The 20,472-nt window shown below is 30.3% G+C and overlaps 3 protein-coding genes across 3 annotated transcripts; 2 read left to right on the top strand and 1 right to left on the bottom strand.

The window, feature by feature from the left end:
* Nucleotides 1-86: 86 nt before the first annotated feature.
* On the bottom strand, nucleotides 87-14,279 carry LOC145746025 (uncharacterized). The gene is made up of 33 exons (XM_082564204.1): nucleotides 14,088-14,279; nucleotides 13,298-13,445; nucleotides 12,792-12,924; nucleotides 12,288-12,449; nucleotides 11,754-11,910; nucleotides 11,523-11,630; nucleotides 11,365-11,446; nucleotides 11,117-11,219; nucleotides 10,068-10,269; nucleotides 9,860-9,942; nucleotides 9,289-9,391; nucleotides 6,637-6,792; nucleotides 6,366-6,521; nucleotides 6,125-6,271; nucleotides 5,892-6,038; nucleotides 5,634-5,780; nucleotides 5,341-5,487; nucleotides 5,108-5,263; nucleotides 4,857-5,012; nucleotides 4,588-4,743; nucleotides 4,240-4,395; nucleotides 3,982-4,140; nucleotides 3,734-3,889; nucleotides 3,504-3,659; nucleotides 3,244-3,409; nucleotides 2,965-3,153; nucleotides 2,494-2,630; nucleotides 2,113-2,329; nucleotides 1,545-1,762; nucleotides 1,168-1,326; nucleotides 950-1,031; nucleotides 704-838; nucleotides 87-319 (listed from the first exon to the last, which is right to left on the bottom strand). The coding sequence occupies exons 1-33, from the start codon at nucleotides 14,277-14,279 to the stop codon at nucleotides 87-89; spliced, it is 5,004 nt and encodes a 1,667-aa protein (XP_082420330.1).
* Nucleotides 14,280-15,051: 772 nt separating this feature from the next.
* Nucleotides 15,052-16,478, top strand: LOC145745818 (uncharacterized). The gene is made up of 3 exons (XM_082563979.1): nucleotides 15,052-15,235; nucleotides 15,435-15,633; nucleotides 15,851-16,478. Exons 1-3 carry the CDS (start codon nucleotides 15,114-15,116, stop codon nucleotides 16,013-16,015), a joined length of 486 nt encoding a protein of 161 aa, XP_082420105.1. The 5' UTR covers nucleotides 15,052-15,113; the 3' UTR covers nucleotides 16,016-16,478.
* A 438-nt stretch (nucleotides 16,479-16,916) lies between these two features.
* On the top strand, nucleotides 16,917-20,253 carry LOC145745524 (inactive ubiquitin carboxyl-terminal hydrolase MINDY-4B-like). The gene is made up of 11 exons (XM_082563624.1): nucleotides 16,917-17,180; nucleotides 17,295-17,331; nucleotides 17,475-17,588; nucleotides 17,872-17,991; nucleotides 18,200-18,303; nucleotides 18,401-18,599; nucleotides 18,698-18,763; nucleotides 18,867-19,001; nucleotides 19,149-19,322; nucleotides 19,628-19,808; nucleotides 19,881-20,253. Exons 1-11 carry the CDS (start codon nucleotides 17,089-17,091, stop codon nucleotides 20,039-20,041), a joined length of 1,383 nt encoding a protein of 460 aa, XP_082419750.1. The 5' UTR covers nucleotides 16,917-17,088; the 3' UTR covers nucleotides 20,042-20,253.
* Nucleotides 20,254-20,472: the final 219 nt, after the last annotated feature.

Here is a 20,472-nt window from a genome sequence, read left to right as displayed (position 1 = left end):
AAAAACTTTTAAATAAAACAACAAAATCAAGTAAAAAAAAAACGAATCAAAAAATCGTCACGAAAGTCGTCACAAATATAACGTCATTACTTGTTGCGTGGCAACGAAAGTGGACTGTAACCGGCCTTACAGACAGCCAGATTGATGACGTCAATAAAACTATCGAGAGCGACGAAAGAATCAATGTTAAAAACGAATTCATCACGTGATGCAATCTGTGTAAGTTCTTGCAAGTTAGCGTTCTGGATACCAACTGCGATGACTTGTCCGTATCTTTGTAGTTGTTGGGATGGCTCATATACTGGAGTTTGCGATTTACCTGTAAAGTTAAAGTAATGTAATAATGCTAAGATGAATTTATTTATGTGATACCATAGTTAAATAAACAAAGGTAAACTTTTAAATGTTTAAATATATATTGCTGTCATTTATATATAATAAATCTTAGTGGACCATTATTTATTATATGTTCAACATATAGGCGTAGAAAATATATAAAACTGCTGTTTATTGTGTGTGGGTAAATTATTACTGACAAATGCTAGTTAAGAAATGCAACCATATTATGACAATTAAAATGCCTGTAGTACAGGCTATCGGCTAGTGGTGTTAAAAAAACAGCATTCAGAAGTTTTAAAATATTCAAACAGGTTTGATAACCTACTAAAATTAACAAAATCATATAATTTACTCAACCACTTACCATCAGTAATAACAATTGTTACAGCAGGGACCCCGGGTCTTTTTCCCGCGGAAGCTCGGAACGAATTTCCGGCCGCGAACTCCAACGCTTGCCCGGTGTTGGTTCCAATACCCGAGTATTCGACTCTTCTTATAGCTGTAAAAATAATAATAAGGTTAAATTTGCTTTAAATATATCAACCAAAGTGACCAAGTTTAAATTGTTAACTTTATTTAATAATCGAATATTTAAATTTAATTTTCCTACCTCTCATGACGTCATCGATGTTTGAATAGTTTCCGAGTTGAAATATTTCGTAAACATTTCGATTATATTTGATAAAACCGATCTAAAAAAAGTAAAAAGTGTCAAAAATTTGTCAAAAACATTGTTCTTGTATCTAAGTTAATTAAACCCATTATACTCTATACCTCTTAAGCTATGATTACGTCACACTTTATAAATGCCCCTTTATTACGTCATACCTGAGTATAATCCACCCCGATCATGAAACTTTCGATCATGTTGAGGATAAAGTCTCTCATAAGTTCAAAGTTGGCATCCCCTATACTGGACGAACTATCAACGATATACAAAATATCCATCGCAGGCTCCTCCGGGCACTCCGTGATGTTCTCGCGCCCCTAAAATCATTTATGACGTCATTATTAAACTTACTATTGTAAACAATAGGATTGTAAGGTCATACTTGTAATTAAATAATATACAATGTCTATTAGAATATTAAAACGTAGTAAGAACAAGGCAATCGTTAATGAACCAAGATAACGTCACAAATAAAATGGTGACGCCACAAAACAACGCTGTGACTAAACGCTGACGTCATATATTTAAAATTTACAATTCTCACCTGACACAGCATAATTTGATCTGCCACCGAATTTACAATGGTTCCTAGAGTGTCAAATCCGGTCACAGTGGTGGCAAATTCGGACCTGGTACCGGACGCGATCTCATAAACCTGATCATGGTCAACTCTCCCGATTCCGATGCTAACCACTAAGACGTTATCGTCTTTTAACATCATAGATGGGACTGTGATGTCATCAAACGATATGCCTGAATAAATATCGAAATTGAGCAATGTGTCACTTGAGTTTAGTAATGTGTCACTTGAGTTGAGTAATGTGTCACTTGAGTCTAGTAATGTGTCACTTGAGTTGAGTTATGTGTCACTTGAGTTGAGTAATGTGTCACATGAGTTTAGTAATGTGTCACTTGAGTTGAGTAATGTGTCACTTAAGTTGAGTAGTATGTCATTTCAGTTGAGTAATATGCTACTTAAGTTTAGTAGCGTGTTCTTTGAGTTAAGTAATGTGCTACTTGTATTGAGAAGCGTGGTACTTGAGTTGGGAAATGTATAACTTAAGTTGAGTAATGTGTCCTTTAAGTTGAGTTAAAAAACTTACCATCAGTTACCACAACTGCAATCTTTGGTACTCCCTCTCTTGCGCCCACTGACGGCTCGAACATATTGTTTCTCGTGTAGTTAATAGCCTTGCCAATCAAAGTACCCGATCCATCATAAGGAATTGATTCAATCGCGGATAAGACTTCAGTTTTTGTGGAATATTTATTTAAGTCCCACAAGTGGTCGATTTCACGGTTGTATCGGAGTGCCCCAAACTGTGAAAAACAATTTTGTTGTAATTATTTTAAAATAATATTTGTATAAGTTATTTACATAATTTTTAATACGATTTAGTACACTAGCCAATGCATTATATTTTTAAAGTAACCCTATTTAAAGGCAAATCAAAAACGACTTTTTACTGAAAATAAATACTCACCAAAGCAGCATCTTCTCCCACTCTAAACCTCCTTACAAGTTGAGTTAAGAATCCTCGAACGAACTCAAAGTTTGAAGTCCCAATACTCGATGAGCTATCGACCACAAACACCACATCCACTTTATCACTACATCGTTCTGTAAGGTACAAAAAAAGTCAAACTTTATATGTTATTAAGTTGTATGTAATAAAGGAAAACAGGATAGGTCTGAGGTTATTTAGATTGTGTATAATTATAGTTATGTTAATTGAGCTACAAAAATGAGAATTCCTTAGAAAATGACAAATAAATTGCTTACAAATTACATAAAACTACTGCAAAAACTATTATAAGAACAAAATACATAAAAACTACTGCAAGTACAATTTACTTCGATTTTAAATAGGAAAATAACTTCAAAAATGCAATTTATTTTGCATGCAACTCTCCTTATTAAATAACCCAACTTTTTAACTTAGCAACGAGCTTACCAAGACAAATTGGGGGTTCAGACGACCACAACATTTCTCCAAAATCATTTCCACAAACCAGGGTCGATTTTCCAACGATAAAATGTTCGTGGTTACAAGTAAAAACACATTCAGATTCCTCGTTGTTTGCGTTCGAGCAATTTACATCACCGTTCGATAACCCGATGACGTCATAATCGGGATCACATCCTATAATTCACAATAATTAGCAATTAAAAATTTCAGTTTTAAATAAAATTTTTGAAAAAATTTTAAGAACATGAGGTGACAATATCTTACTAGGACAAGCTTCGAAGTTGCAATTTTGTCCATCGCTAATGACGTCATCACACCCGGGTTCGCCCACAACTCCATCTAAGCAATCACGTGACCTGGTCTGCGTTCCACCGTCACAGCTGACCGAACAAGGGCCCCAAGTGCTCCATTCATCAAATCGCGCGCAAGTCTAAAAAGAAAAAATTATTTAAATTACTGCTTTCTACTATCTTAGCTTATTAAAAACATGACAAATGTAATCCAGTGTTTAATCGACTATTTACCTGTAAGTTACATTCCATAGTTTCTTCAATCAACCCAATACAACCAAGTTGGCCGACTTCACCGTTCAAACATCCCCGAGTTCGGTTCATCATTCCTCCACCGCATGGTGATGAACAAGAGCTCCATTCGTTCCATTCTGCCCACGTGGCACAAAGCTGTGACGTAATAGATTTAGTTTGTGATGTCATAGTTTTAACAATGTATATACTTATTATGTAACGTTACTTACCTGTTCGTTGCAATTTTCCTGCTCTGTGATTGGTCCTTCACATCCTACATCACCAACAACGCCGTCGATGCATTGTCGGGTGTGATTACGTATTCCCCCGCCACAAGTGATGTCACAATCACTCCAAACTCCCCAGTCTGACCAACGCGCACAAGGCTAAAAAACAAATCAAAAATATAATTTTTTAAAATCTTTAACTTTGTAAATTTAGTTTCTAATCTATATATAATGGAGCTTAGTAAACTTACCATAGTGTTACAATCCTCTGTCATGTGATCTTCACCAAAACAGGTTTCATTTGAGTTAGATGGAACATTTTCACAAGTTCTGTTCCTTTTGTAAGTTCCACCACCGCATGTGACGTCACAATTTGACCACAAACCCCATTCACTCCACATGGGACATAACTGGAACAACAGAAGAATAATAGTTAAGCATATTTAAATATTTTAATTTAATTTCAGTTTGTGCAAAATACTAATTTTAATTAATTAATTTTTCCCTACCTGTCTGTTGCAATCTTCTTCTTCGATAATCGGCCCCTCACAACCTTCCTCTCCTTCATCACCGTTCAAACACTTGCGGTCGTGAGTTCGAACCCCGCCTCCGCATGTTTCACTGCATGAAGTCCAATTGCTCCATTCGTTCCATTGTGGACAAGCCTAAGTGAAGAAAAAATATTTTTAACATGAAATGCAAAGTTCACAAGATTTAACTTCAAAATTAAAACAAATATATTTAAAAAGTAAAAATCTGAAGCTCATTATATTCTTAGATTTAAAATCATTAGAATTGCGTCAGTTAATTTATCTAACTATCCTTATGGCAATTTTCTTTAATTAATTTTCCCTCACCTGTCTGTTGCAATCTTCTTCTTCAATAACCGGCCCCTCACATCCTTCTTCTCCTTCAACACCGTTCAAACATTGGCGGTCGTGGGTTCGAACCCCGCCATCGCATGTTTCACTGCATGAAGTCCAAGTGCTCCATTCATTCCATTGTGGACAAGCCTAAGTAAAAAAAAAAGTTTAAATTTTTTTTAACAATTTTAGATTTTTTTCTCGAATGCGTAAAATTTCTATTCGTTAGGTCATTTAAACAACTTAACTATGACGTCACTTACCCCTGCATTGCAAGGAGAAGTTTCAAGGTCATCTCCAGTACAACCTTCATCTCCAGTGTTTCCAATATTACAAGATCGACTACGCGTAAAAGTTCCCTCACCGCACGAAGCGCTACAGGAAGTGAACTCAGACCACTCGGACCAGAACGGACAATCCTGTGACAAAAATTGATGACGTCATTTATAACTAATAATGACGTCATAAGATATAACAGACCATTACGATTTTTTCAAATTTATATTTTAAGTACCTGTTCGTTGCAGTTTTCCTGCTCTGTGATTGGTCCAATACATCCTACGTCACCAACAACACCGTCGATGCACTGTCGCGTGTGAGCACGTATTCCTCCGCCACATGTGACGTCACAATCACTCCAGACTTCCCAACCTGACCAACGTGGACAATTCTAAACAAAAATATTTTTTACAACTTTGTTTTACTTTTTAAATACAAATTTTTTTTTCTATTTTTAATTAATTTTACCTGAGAATTACAATCCTGTAATTGTTCGGATTCTCCCTCGCAGTTTTCGCTTTCGTTTTCACAGACTCTGTTTCGTGATTGGCTTCCTCCTGAACACGTGACACTACAGGTCGACCAATCAGACCAATTCATCCATAAAGGACAAGCCTATAGAATAAAAATTAAAAATTGTACTTTTTGAATAAGTCCTGTAACTTAGTTCATATTTTAAACACGATTTCCTGATTATTACAAACAAAAAAGTGTTTACTCATTTTTTTTTAAATCACTATTTTCGAGAAATATTTTTTTACCTCCAGATTACATTCCTGGGTCTCTATTTTATCTTCAATACAATCTGTTCCATTGTTCTCACAAACCCTGTTTCGTGATTGGCTGCCACCTGCGCACGTGACAGTGCAAGTCGACCAATCAGACCACTCCAACCAAGTAGGACAAGCCTAAAATTAAAAAGTCCATTTTTTAACATTTTCTTAATTTTTATTTGCCATATTTAAATTAAAAATGTTAAAAAAAAATAAACTTAAATTAATAGTTTTACGTTTGTCTACCTGTAAATTGCATTCCTGGGTTTGTTCTGATTCTCCTTCACATTCTGTTCCATTGTTCTCACAAACCCTGTTTCGTGATTGGCTGCCACCTGCACACGTGACACTACAGGTTGACCAATCAGACCACTCCAACCATGTTGAACAAGCCTTAAATATAATAAAATCAAATTTTTAACTTTATTTTAAATAAAAATGTTAATTAACTCAAATTAATAATTTTACGTTTCTTTTACCTGTAAGTTGCATTCTTGGGTTTGTTCTGATTGACCTTGACATTCCGTGCTGTTATTATCACAAATTCTCGATCGTGATTGGTTACCGCCAGAGCACGTGACACTGCACATTGACCAATCAGACCACTGCATCCACGATGCACACGGCTAAATTAAAATAATAAATTAAAAATAAAATCCAAAAATTAAAGCTTTAAAAAGTTGTCGTTAGCGGGATTTGAACTCCAGACCTCAAACCTACCTCTGTGTTACAATCGCTCACTTCTGTATCGTTACCAAGACAACCAGGTTGGCCTACGTCACCATTCTCACACAATCGGATACGGGAGGTGGTTCCCCCGTTACAAGAAGAAGAGCAAACTTCGTACGGAGCCCATTCCGACCAAGAAGCACAAGGCTAGATAAAAAAATTAATTAAGTAGGTTAATCAAAAAGTAATTAATTAGATTGTTAATTATATTAAGCAAACCCAAAAAAACAAAAAAATAGCAGTACTGTGACGTTATAAATACCTGAGTGTTACAGTCTTCGGTTTCCTTCATTTCACCTTCACATCCTTCATCACCGAGCTCACCGTTCATGCACCCACGGTCTCTAGTTCGAACCCCACCGTCGCATGTGTTCGTGCACACACTCCAATCTCTCCATTCATCCAATTGTGGACATTCCTGTTAAATTGATGCTTGGTAAATATGGCTTTGTTATATTTTGTGACGTCATTATCACATTTGTCACGTTTACACTTAACTATTTTAGATAAGTTATATTTAAATATTTTAAAATTAACAAAATTATTAAAATTAAGTAATTTAAAATTTAAAAATAGTGGTTAGAAAGAAATAAAATTTGGTTATTTCCTGGAAGTAAATGGTGGTTAAAATAATGGTTAATTGGTTAAAAGATAATTGGTTAGATAAAAATAAAATAAATGGTTAAAATAATGGTTAAATGGTTAAAATAATTGGTTAGGTGAAGATAAAGTAAATGGTTAAAATAACTAGTTAAATTAAATAGTTAGTTAGTTTAAAAATAAGTAAGTTATAGATAAATAATTGGTTAGTTGGTTAAAATAATGGTTAATTGGATAAAATAATGGTTAGTTTGTTAAAATAATGGTTAATTGGATAAAATAGTTAGTTAGATATAAGTAAAATTAATAGTTAGTTGGTTAAAATATAAAATTTAGATAGTTTAAAATAATCAAGTAACATAAATAAGTTTAGATTTTAGGTTAGTTAAAAAGATAAATAAATATAAGGCATTAACAAAATAAAGCTAACCTGTAAAAATATCGTTATAATAATAAAGTTAAAATTAATAAAAAGTTAGAAAAATAATAAAGTTAACCTGAAACAAACAGGTTAAAATGTTAATGCAATATTTATTATAATTTTAAAGATAACAGGAAAAAAAAGTACCTTAAAAAAACTTGATTGGTTAGAATATATATTACTTAAGATATTATTAATATTAAAAAGTATTAAAAGCTAGTATTAACTTAGGTACTTACCCGAATCCAAGGAACTTACTGATTTTTGTGTTGATTTCTATACTTGTATATCTGTTTAAATATAAATAAAATTAATAAAAACAATTTTGAAATGTTTTATTTTACAGTTTATTTTATATTTCTACTAGTTTAAAATAAAACTGTTTTAAAAAGAAAACTTTTTTTTTTCAAGTTAAAAATCACCGACCTACCTGTATATGAATAAACTTAATCTAAACTAAAATTCACCAAAAGTTTACGACGTTAAAAATTGTGAAAAAAAGTTTTCTTCAGAAATACTTTCTAAAATACGATTTAAAACATAAAAGAAAATTAAATATTGTTTGTTTCAAAACAAAAGATTAATTTATGACGCAATAAAAGCGAACATGGGGTTTAAATAAACGCCCAAGGCACCTGAATTATAAGTCGCCAAAACATGAAAGAAAAAAGTTCACATAAAATAATAAAACTGTCAAAATAAATTGTAAAAAGTCGAACCCATAATTAAAAAGTTGCCAGACTTAGAATATCATTTTATTCTAACATAAACATTTATTTTCTATATATTAACATCATAGTTACTCCTGCACGCAATTATAAAATAGCATTGTAACCTTGGCAACTAACTACTAACAAACTATTGACGTCATTACTAATATAAAATATTTAAAAACGATTTTACAATAGAATAAAGTTAAATATTTTTCTGGGCTAAGTACACAACGTGTTTCTTAAGCTCACGAACGCCAACTAACGGCCAAACAAATACCGATATTAAACAAAAATAACAGTTTTACAATTTTTAAGTTGTACTAGTCATATTAATATTGATTATTACACTTTTTCGAAACCAAAATAAAATAAATCTTCTTAAACTTTTAACTTAACTCATTATGGTATCTGTATTTCAAAAAACAGTTCATTTTAATCCAACTAAACAACTATAACTTACAAATAGTCAGAACTTTCAACAGTTAAAGAAAAAACTTAAAAATGTTGCAACATTTTGAACAAATATTTCAAGTTTCGCCTCAATTTAAAAACGCAGTGCTTTAATTATGACGTAACAAAAAGAACATCTGATTTTGGCAAAATACGCGTTTTTAGCGTTAAATCCAGTTGTTAAAGTTGCTTATTTTATTTAATTAAAAAAACAATTAATTTAGTTTCCAACAACACCAAAATACGATTTTTGTTACGTAATTGGTATTTAAAAATTAAATTGAAAGAAGGTATTTTTTATTTATATATTAGGTGATTTTTATGTAATTTGATCACGTATAAATTTTCACAAATACCTAATTAAAATTTTTAACGAGTTTTTAATTACAATTATTAATAGTTATGTGACCTAAATATGCGAAATAAAATTTAACAATTGCTGCAAAGGATTGAACTTACTGGTAAAATAAATAAATAAGAAATAAAATTTACAAAATAAATTAATTTAAGAAATTTTTACAAAAATAAATAAATAAAAATACAAAAAAGGCAATAAACAAAAACGCGAATAATAAATTATGTCGTCATAATGCTAGTCACCAAAAAGTTGAAGTTTTCAATTTTAGCAGAATTTTTTTAAATTTTTTTTTAATTAGATCGAGATTTATCGTTTTCTTAATTTAATATAAATTCCATCTTTTGATTTTAAAGTAATTTTCATTTGCATAACTGGTTCTGGTGTTTCGTCATCCAAATATAATTCAAATTTCTTTAAGATTTGAGCTAAAACAATTGACATCAAAACCATCGCAAACTTTTGGCCGACACAGTTTCTAAAAAAAAAAATTGTTAGAATAAAAAGACAAGCATACGTCACGAGTTTCCTGTGACGTAACAGAAGGTCATGAATTTTTAGCACATTAGTGTAACACATTCTACAAAAAAAAAAAATTTTCCGTATCATCTTAAGGTGATGGGTTTTATATTTTTTATTGGGGAAGGGTGTGCTGTTATGACGTGTTTTAAGCTATCCGTAAACGCCGGGCTCAAGGGCGAATAGTGTGGCAATGGTGCGGCTCGAACCCGAAACCTTTCGGCTCGTGGTCCGACGTCATGACGCCATGATAGTAGATCGTATCATATAAATATATATATATGTCGAATACTTAAGCATACAAAAAAATAAAACTACCATTTGTGATGAGTGAGCAAATATTAGTTAATAGTTGTGACCATATTATGACATTTAAAATCTTTGCTATAGGGCGGGCTATTGACTAGTTATTATAAATTATAATTACCTGGAACCGGCTGAAAATGGTAGAAACGCGAATGGATTCCTTTTGGAAACATTTTCTTTTGAAAATCGTTCAGGATCAAAAATCTTAAAAAAATTAAAAATTATTAAAAATTAATCTAATTATTAACAAAATAAAAAACTATTAAATACCTTAAAACAATAGTTTAAAGTGCTAAAACAGAATGTCTAAAAAATAAACAAGTATTTACTTCTGGGTTTTTCCACACATGAGGATTTCTATGGAGCGAATAGATCCACAAATTCACCACAGTTTTCGCGGGGACTTCACTCTTCTTTGACCCCATCTTAAGGGATGAGGGTAACTCCCGTCCGATGAGGCAAGCAGGGGGGTAAAGACGAAGATTCTCCTTTAAGAATTGTTTCAAATACTCGAACTTAGAAACATCATTCCTAAAAAACATAATTTAAATTTTATAAATAAATTCTAAATAGTTTTATGACACAATCAGATTAAATCGAAATTTAATGCATTTTCATAATAGTTATTTTTTTATCAAATAACTACAAATAAATTTAATAATATTAAATATATGAAAATAAATTTACAAAAATATACATAATAATTATTTAATAAAACTTTATATTTAATCTTCACGAATCTCTATATCAACTCTATACAAAAATAACACCTATTAAAAACTAATTAAAAAAAAACAAATTTAGAAAAAAATCTAAATATAATTCAAAATCTAAAGTGTAAATATAAATAGATTTTAATATTTTAATAAAAGCCAATTTTAAATTTAGAATCACGTTTATTTATATCGTGAAATTAATGTTAAATTTAATACATAGCGTGTAAACTAACTGAAACCAACTATATACAAAATTAGGTAAAAACGTGTTTATAAATTTACCACAATACTGTGTTTAAAAATTCTGTGAATTTCAAAAGTTGGCGCGAGTTTAAACATAAGGTGATAGATTGTGACGTCATAGGAAATGAATATCGTCATAATAAATATTTTTAATAGTTTCCAAGAAAGGTCATATTAGTTAAACTTTGCTAAAACTAAATTTATTTTGTGTCATTTTTTATAATTAAATGAGTAATAATATTTCGTGCTTTGTCATAACTCGATTTTGAGGTAATTTACCAACAATGAACTAACATTAAATATAGAAGTTATACAAAACACTTTTACTAAGAAATTGCATTTTTAAAAATAAAAACAAACCAGCTAATTAATTATTATTTTTGTAAAATAAAAAAAACTTAAATTATTTTTAAACCTACCATTCGATAATTTCTTTGTCCTCGGTTAGGGAAAGCACCTCTTTTCTACATTTCTCCTGGAATTCTGGATATTTTGCCAAATTGTACAAAGCCCAGGATAAAGCTAAAAAAAACAGTTAAAAAATTAATAAAATTATAAATTCTATATCAATATTAAGCTCATATTATAACAGTTATTTTTCTATTAAATTATTACTTGTATTTTAAATTGTTTTTGGTGTTCAAAAAATGAAAATAAATTAACTTACAACAAGCAGTGGTGTCTTGTCCTGCCCCTACAAAGGTCATGAACTCATCTTGTATTTCTTTGTCACTCAGCCCTCCATTGTCCTGTAATGACGTCATAATATTAATTATTTGTAATAATTTAGATAAAAAATTTTAATTTTAGATTTTTTATTCGAACCTGGGCTTTTAAAAGAGTATCCAAGAAATCTTGTTTTTCGTTGTTATTGTCATCAGATGGTGACGTCATACTGATTGAACTCATTGCCTCTCTGCGTTCCAATATTATCTACGTCACAAAACAACAAATACGTCACAAATTTTCGAATTAAAATTGTTACGTCCTATTAATTAAGACAGCTTTAAATTAAGAATTATTTTAGTTGTGACGTCATAAATAAACCTTGCTTACCTTTTCGACGTGTTCTTTCAACACTTGTGTCGCCTTTTTCATTTTCTTTCCATCGTTTGTTCGGTCATAGATAAAATCACTGAAGTGGAACGGGTTATTTAATCTTTTTTCCAATAAAATTAAACTCAAGTTTAAAGCTTCGATGAAAGGATTATTTCTGGAAAAAATAAAAATTAAGTTTAAAAAATTTTAAATAAAAAAAGGAATTTTAAGAAACAGATCTTGATGAAAAAAATTGTAATTCATGTGTCTGTATTTTTTATTGTTGAAAACAGCAAATAATAAATAATAAATTAATAAAATTAAAATGTTTATAGTTAACGTATGTGTGTGTATCTTAAAATCTTTAAAAAACATAAAACTACCATTTGTAGTGCGCAGGTAAATTAACGCTGGCAAATATTAGTTGAGAGTTGTGCCCATATTATGACAATTAAAATACAATCTGAAGGACGGGTTAACGACTAGTTTAAATCTAATTAATTGAATCCCAAAAATTTAAATGTCAAAATAATTTTAAAAATTGTAATTTACTTTACAAGTTGGCAATTCGTCTTCTCCGAGATCGCAAATCTCAAAATATTATCTAGCGTCATCAGATTCAAACTTTCCGTCACTTCGATTGGTTGATTATTAGTCACGTGACTCCATTTGTCGATCATGACTCGAACACAATCGTTAAACATTTGCGATTGTCTGAAAATAAATATCAATTATGACGTAAATAGAAAGTAATTAAACAATTAAATTATTTTAAAAATAGGTGAATATAAAATATTTAAACACGAAATATATTCTCAAATTTAACTTTTCGTGATTTGCAATCGATTATAATAAAACAAACGAGTTATTGTGACGTCATTTAACAACAACAATGCCAAAAGTTTTTTTTTGATTCATAAAAATTTTAAAAAATTTTTAGAATGAAAACACGTCATAATGTTAAAACAATCGGTATTGTTAAAAATAAACACTTCACCTTTGCACAATATCACGAATTCCGTGCCAACTTTAAATGACAACAAAAATAGAACTCACCTGCGGAGGGCGCCAAAATAAAAACATGACGTCATCAGTCTTCGATTGCGCTTCCATTTCTCACCCTTGCTTACAAAAACTCCGTCGCCGAGAATCGAACTTAAGAAGTTGTACCCAAAATTACTTTTTGGGGCTAAATTAAAGAAAGTGTTAACAAGTGTGACGTAATCAAAATAAAGTATTTTTGAGGATATGTCTATGTTATATGCTTGAACAATTTGTAAGTTTACAAAACAAATAAAACTGTCATTTTTGGTGCGGGTAAATTTCCAATAATGATGCCGATTAAAAATACGCAAGCAAACCTTATATGGGGATAAAGATATTAATGACTTTATTTTATTATTAATGACTATATAAATCCAAATTTGAATATTTTAAAACATTTTTAGGTTATTTTTTCTTTCACAAATTTTTAGGGATTTTTTTTTCCGAAAACATTAAAAGGGAGTTCTATTTCAACGTGTTGTAATGACGTAATAAAGATAAATTTGTGACGTCATTACCTTCACTTTTAATGAGATCTTTAACTGGTTCTGGGTGATAAACGTGCAGTTGTGATGTCATAGGAAGAATCCAGAAGTTAAACATTTCGGGAAATCGGAAAGTTCGTTTCGCCAAGTTCGACATTCCTTCGGTTTGGTTTATCAGAAACTAAAAAAAATTACAATTTAATATTTACCAAAAAAATGAAAATTTTACAAAAATAAATTTATGGAATTTTACCAAAAAAATTTTAGAATGATTTTAATATTTTTGACCGAAAATGGAATTTTATAAGACATAGCTTACACACATGAATAAAATTTTTATATAAATGCACAATAATTTGAAAAAAATTCCAATAAATATTTAGTAGTAGCAATAATACCATATTAAAACTTAATTTATTATTAGTAATAAAGACAATAAATTTCCCCCCCAAAAAAAATTAAAATTTTGTTGACCCAATTTTTGTAAAGTTTGCGCATTTTTTTTAAAGCATCTACATTCTTAACTTAATAACTAAAAATTGCTAAGAACCAATAAATTTTTAATCGAATAATTCAACAATTTCTACAAATATAAACATTAAATTTTACAAACAATTTTACTGAACTATTAACTATAAGAACTTATGTATATACCAAGATTACAAAATACAAAAATGGCGTGATTTTTTATCCAAAAATTTAAAAAAAGGCATTTGACTTTTACCTTAAAAAAGTTTGCACTTTGCATTTAAAAAAATAATTGCCCAAGCACAAAAAGTTTCTAATTAACAACTAATTTAATTAATTAAAAATTTCAACAAACCTCAGGTAGATGTCCCAGCAGCCAATGTTTTGGGTAAGTCCCAGTTATCCCATCTATCTTCCTCGCCCTCACATACTGTTCATATACCTCTATGACGTAATCACGAGTGACGTAGGTAACTATAACGACCGCTACCAAGGCCAACCTCAAACTAGTAATTGATGACGTAATAAAAGTTAAATAATAATCCATTGTCCTTATTTAGATGTTGACAATACGAGAAAATTTTCAAGAATGGAATTATTTCAAAAAAATTCTGGTTTTATCGGAGAGTTGACCAAATTAAAATCACCTTTTGGGAGTTTATAATTAAATAAATAACCTTTTTCGATTATAATTTAAAGTTTCGCTAAATAGTGAACAACGTGACACTACTTTTATGACGTCATTTTCACTATAGAAATCACGGAATTAATTCGCGTGCAGGTTATTTGCAGACTAATATAGTCATGCATTAAAAGTTTACAAATTGTTTATTTTAACCGGCAAGTCGGTTGTTGAATTATTTTTGTAATTTTCCGAAAATTTTTAGGTTTTTTTTTCAAGAAATTTAAATATTTTGAGATCGTGTTTAATTTGCAGACAAAAAACCTGGATCAACTTAAATCGTGGCAACAATTTTAATTGTTTAATAACAATAAAATAATTTTGATTAATTATATTACGTGAACAATAGCAATTTTACTATTTTTTTAATTCAATTGTTCGTAATAAAAATCTTTTTTAAAGTCTTATGACGTCATAATAAAATATCGAATTACGTTCACATATGTTTGTTTCTTAAATTTCGTTCTAGATCTAGAATAAAACAAACTTCTATTTTGTAAAATCGAAACAAAGTAACGAGTTCAGATTAGGTCGCGGTTTTTAATTGTGACGTCACAATGTCGGGTGTGTAATACAAACAATATTCGCGGTTGAATAAAAGTCGCGACGACTTCTTCTTTATTTAAGCAATATTTAAATGTTAACAGGGCGTAAAAAATCAAATAATTTTTCAAATTTTAATAAAATTAGGATTTAAAAATGGAAAACGAATTTACTCAACGCTTATTGGTCGAGAGGTTAACACTTGAACGCGACCAAATACAATCAAGTTATGACGTCATAAAGAAGCAGTGTGAGGAGTACAAACATCGATTGCAAAGGTACCCAAATGATTATTATTAATTGGGTTTAATTTTTAGGAATAAATAAATGTTTAAATTTTTAACACTTACTCATAAAATGTAATTTGGTGGCATTGGTGGGAATTAAACCCGCGATCTTGTAGTTTTTTAAAGAATTTGGCGCTATTTTTCAGTGCAAAAAATGTAGTTTTTTAAAGAATTTGGCGCTATTTTTCAGGTTGGAGGCAGCTGTAAAAGAAAAAAGAGTCAAGATAGTTTTAGGAGATGAGAGGGCGGTCGTAGGCAGGGAAGGGGAGTGCTGTTGTGTTTATGAATGCGGTGGCACGTGGTATAATCCCAACTCAGCAAAAGCCTTGCTCCAAATGTTGGAAACTCAAGAATGGTTACCATGTGACAAACTTATCACTGACATGAAGGTAAATAAATAAAAACTTTTTAAAATTGGTTTTCATAAATTTTAAATTTAATATTAGCGTCGTCCACCAGTTTAAACAAGTAGTGGGAAGATTAGGGTAAAGGAATAAAAATTCCGCCTTTTCCGCATTTTTAAACTTGGCAGACGACGCTAATAGAGCTCAAATATTTTTAATTACTTTGTAAATTAATTAATTACAAACCTTATTATTGATACAGAAAATGTACAAATCTCAAGAAGAGAAATTCAATCGAGGACAAACGATTTTATTTGAGTGGAATCAAGAAATTAGTGCAACTAAAAAACTGAAGCTTCTTAAGAGAGCGCTGCAGGGATGTGAGCTAAGAAGAAAATCCCGCCGACCTTGGGCAGAATATAACTAAATAAAAAACATAAAAATGACACCCAAAATGTAGAATCAATAAAATTAAAATAAGTCATTTACCCAGTCTGTCAGTACGCATTGTATATATTGTAAAATTTTCTGGTAGTCTGGAATGTACTTTACGGTATACTTCACGTTATATTATAATATATTCCTTGTTTAAAAGCTCACATATTATAAAAATCATTAAATACTTAAAGAATAACATCGAGTAGTTGGACATTCTTGCAAAATCTTGCAAAAAATGTAAACAAAAAACGCGCTAAAAGTCCAGTGTTGCCAAATGAAAACAAATGTAATGTTTTAAAAATTTAATTTGTAAATGAATATATATTATCTCACATTGTAAAAGGTAGCATCAATAATTTTATCAGCATTTGTAAAATTAGTTTTACCTAATAATGTAAAGTATTTTAATTAGCTTTTTGTTAATAAATTTTATTTTATATTTTACCTTTAAATACCGTTTGTTTTTTAAGATTTTTTAATTTACAAGCAGATGTAGTTATAGCAAAGCAATTTAAAAATATAAACTTAATAAACATATTTAAAAGATTTATTTAATAAAAACGAACGCGATCGTTACCATTTAAACATATGAACCTTATTACATGAACAAATCAAATACAGAAATAAAACAACCTACTCTGCCCTTTCATATCAGCTTTCATACCTTACAATACAGTTTAGTTGTAGCGCAAGCACTGACTCTATTTAATTAAATCTTAAAGCGTATAGTAAACGTAGTGTGTTTAATAATACTTAAAAATACAAAACCTAGCTTTATTTGTTCAATTCGTTTTTTAAAAGAAGTATTTATTAAATATTGACTAGTAGATTAAACATAAAGCTTAGAGCAAGATTGCTTTAGTTAAACCTGTAGAATTATAATTTATGTGTAGTTAAAATTAGAGTTGGTACTAAGCATTTAGAAACTGCAAAATATTTACAGTACTTTATTAAAATATGAAATAGTCATATAAGACTGAAAAGCTTCTTAAATTTAAATGGAATTTTTGTAAATATTAGGTCTTATGACCCATACCAGATTTGTGCTAAAAATAAACAACAATGAATAAAGAAAACAGAGGACATAATAATGCTAACAACAGAGAATGGAACAACAGGAATTTGACGTCACTGGCTGATATCTTTGAGTCCGGGTAGGGGGATAATTATTAAATCTTAATTAAATACTTTCAAAAATAAGTAAGTTTTATAACTGAACAAAAGTTATTTTTTTGAATTAAAGTAATTTTAATTTTTGAACTTTTTAGGTTTAATCTTAATGAAGTAAATGTTAAACAAGAACAGGTAAATATTAAGTTTTAATCTGTTTTACTTCTATATATTCAACTCCATTTATTTATTTACACAAGGTATCACATTTTATAACTTACGAGGATTAAATAAACAAATAAACATAAATCACACATAACCAATCATTAATACTTTAGGTGCCTAAACACAGTCACAAACTTCTAAAGAAAGATGAATTTGTGCCACCGAGCCATGGTCCAATGACAAAGACAAAAATACCTGGCCGCCCTATCGACTTACAAACAGCGAGGGTAAGTTTAAGTTATTGTGATATTTACTTTAGAATTTTAATCTTGTTTTAAACTATCACTGTCATATATAGCTAAGGGACGTAGATTAAATTGTACATGATAAGGCTTATGAAACGTGTCTGTATATCTGTTTTTGCGACCGTATTACGTCACTTTAAATAAAGCCTGTAGGGGAAATTACCTAGTTTACATAATTTTAACTTTTTAAAAAGAGTTTTTTTTTATCTCTTACCAGTTATAGTTTAATGATATAATTATATTTAAATGTTCTTACTTTATTTAGGCACTGCGAATGATAATCCTAGGATTTGCATCACAATCATTCACAACAGATTGGAAGAAGTTTTTCTTTAATTTTCGAGATGCAAAATCTAAACTTCCTTATGGAATTGATGCCTCATCAGTTATTCTTTTTCTAAATATTTTTAAAATTTTGAATACAAAAGCTTTATAAAAGTAACCTAACATTTACAAGAGGGTTTTACATACATGTTTTAATAAACGAAAAGCCCACTAATAATTTAAAATGTGGCACAAAACAACTAACTCACTTTTGGTTGAAAAATTTGCATTGATTCAAATATTTTTTTATAAGTTTTGTATTTGTACAGCCCGGTCCTCGAGCAGTGGCATTGTGTGTGCAATGTTACGTCATGAAGAGTTTGATGTTTGCCAGTGAAAGAGTGGAGGAAAAAAGTGCTTACTTCGGAAAAAAGTATTATGAAAAAAAAAGTGTTATGCCTTTTTAATTTGTGTATAGATACTATAATTTTTAAACTCAACTTGCACAATTTTATAATTTATTTTTTTAGTTCACCGAGTCCAAATGTAGTCGAGCAGGAGAAGGCTCTTGTTGACGCGGTTGTCGATATTCTATGGAAAGTGACGTCAGCCGGTCACGGACGCCGTAACCAGGGCAACGAGAAACGTCAAACCTTGGTCGCATTAATCGGGGAATCTCCCTGTTTTGATACGCACACCACTTTTGTTGCCGATGGGTTCACAGAAAAAGTAAATTTTAAAAATTGCATTTTTTTTGAAAAAAATCTTGTTTTTTGCTTTACTGTAATATTCAAAATCGAATTAAAACCTTGTTGTTATAATTCTAGGTTTGGATCTATGCACTGAACTCAAAACAAGAGCTAAAGAAATTCATCCGAAGAAATATTCATTACGTAAACTTTAATATTTTAAATAGACTATAAAGATAAACTAATGCACTGTTTTCCAGTATAAACATCAGTAAAACACATATTCCTATGTTTACAATTATTTTAGTTTTCCACAATGGCCTACCCAGGAGGGGTGATGTTACTTTACAGCATCGTTCTATCTCATACGTTTGAGCTTATCAAGAAAGAAATGGGGAAAAAGCAAGACTGTCTACTTACAGAAAACGCTAGAACAACGCAGGTATTTGTTTACTTAAATATAGAACATTTAAATTCATGCTTAAGTTAAACTGTTAATTAATACAAATTTTGTTTTAAAAATTGATTTTCAGTTCACCAACCAAGACAGTTCATTGAACTTGTAACATTTAAATTCTTTACATTTTAGGCTCTAATCAGCCTCATTTTAAGCGGAAACGCGGCTCCGTATTTGCACAACGGAGTGGCCCGAACGGATAATAAAGGGAATCCGTTAAAGCATCCGCTTAACGGATTAAGATCGCGAAGTGAAATCGGATTTCTATTTTTCAACAAGCGAGAAAATGAAAATAAACGCACCCAGGTACATCAAAATATAAACTGAATTTGTATGTATAGCTAATAATAAGGCATTTTACTTATAAAACGACCTTTTAACGCACTGGCTAACACATTGGACAATAAACATGAGATCTTTCGCTTGATTTTTACCGCTTGTAAATCGTATAAAGCAGTCTACAGTAACTCATACCAAGTCAAAAAACACATACGGAAAGACTTGGCCGATGTATCAAATGTTACTAAATGTTTAGGCTGAAGGTCGACCCATACCAAACACAATTATTTACAAAACATATCATTATATTTTAATGTATTTTTAATTGAAAGGTTGGAAGTATGTTTAAAACACCATTACTGCCTATCTGGATGACAAACGTTAACGGAACATACGGGATCTTATTTTGCACATCACGTGACCTTGTAACCGACTGGAAGACTGAGCGATATTTCTGCTTGCATTACTACAACGGGCACTTTACTCAACAGAACGAAACATGCATAACTATAGGTGAGTTAAAAAAAAGTCATTTTTGAGGTTTTTAAAAAAATTTTTGGGTGTTAAATTTTTATATTCTTTTAGATACGCGCACAAGAGTCGAGGGAATCGATCCGGATCGGCAAATCAACATCTGGGATGATGAGGAAGAAAAAGAAAAGAAGCAGCCTTCGTTAGAGCTTCTACTATTTACAAAATGGCCGCAAGCGAACATCGACTGGAACGGGGAAACCCCTTATTATTGAACCAATAAAAATGTAAAATATTTGTAGCAAAAACTTATTTTTTTTAGGTAGCGGGTGATATTTACCCGGTATTGCTTGGCTTAAATGTGCTAATTAAACTTTTAATGCATTTGGAATCGGAACTTTTCCGACCTTAACTTTAGACTTTAACATCTTAATTTATTATATTACATGTTTAGTCTAAACACCATTGAAACAATATTCAAACAGAATTAACGCATTTGTTAACATTGATTGTAAAACAATAAAAATCTGTTAGTATAAACTACGAGACTTTGAATAGCAAGTAAAATTCAACCTATAATTTATTATTAATTCTAATCTTACAAAAACTTTAAAAAAATGTCATAAACTTAACCTAAAACATCACAAATATGAACAAACTGTTAATTTTAAAACCCAAAACATTTAAAGTTTTATGATTTAATAAT

Source organism: Corella eumyota, chromosome 3 (assembly GCF_963082875.1).
Source record: "Corella eumyota chromosome 3, kaCorEumy4.1, whole genome shotgun sequence".
Taxonomy (NCBI): Eukaryota; Metazoa; Chordata; class Ascidiacea; order Phlebobranchia; family Corellidae; genus Corella; species Corella eumyota.
The sequence above is the reverse complement of the archived record's forward strand: the minus strand, read 5'-3'. Positions and strand labels throughout refer to the sequence as shown.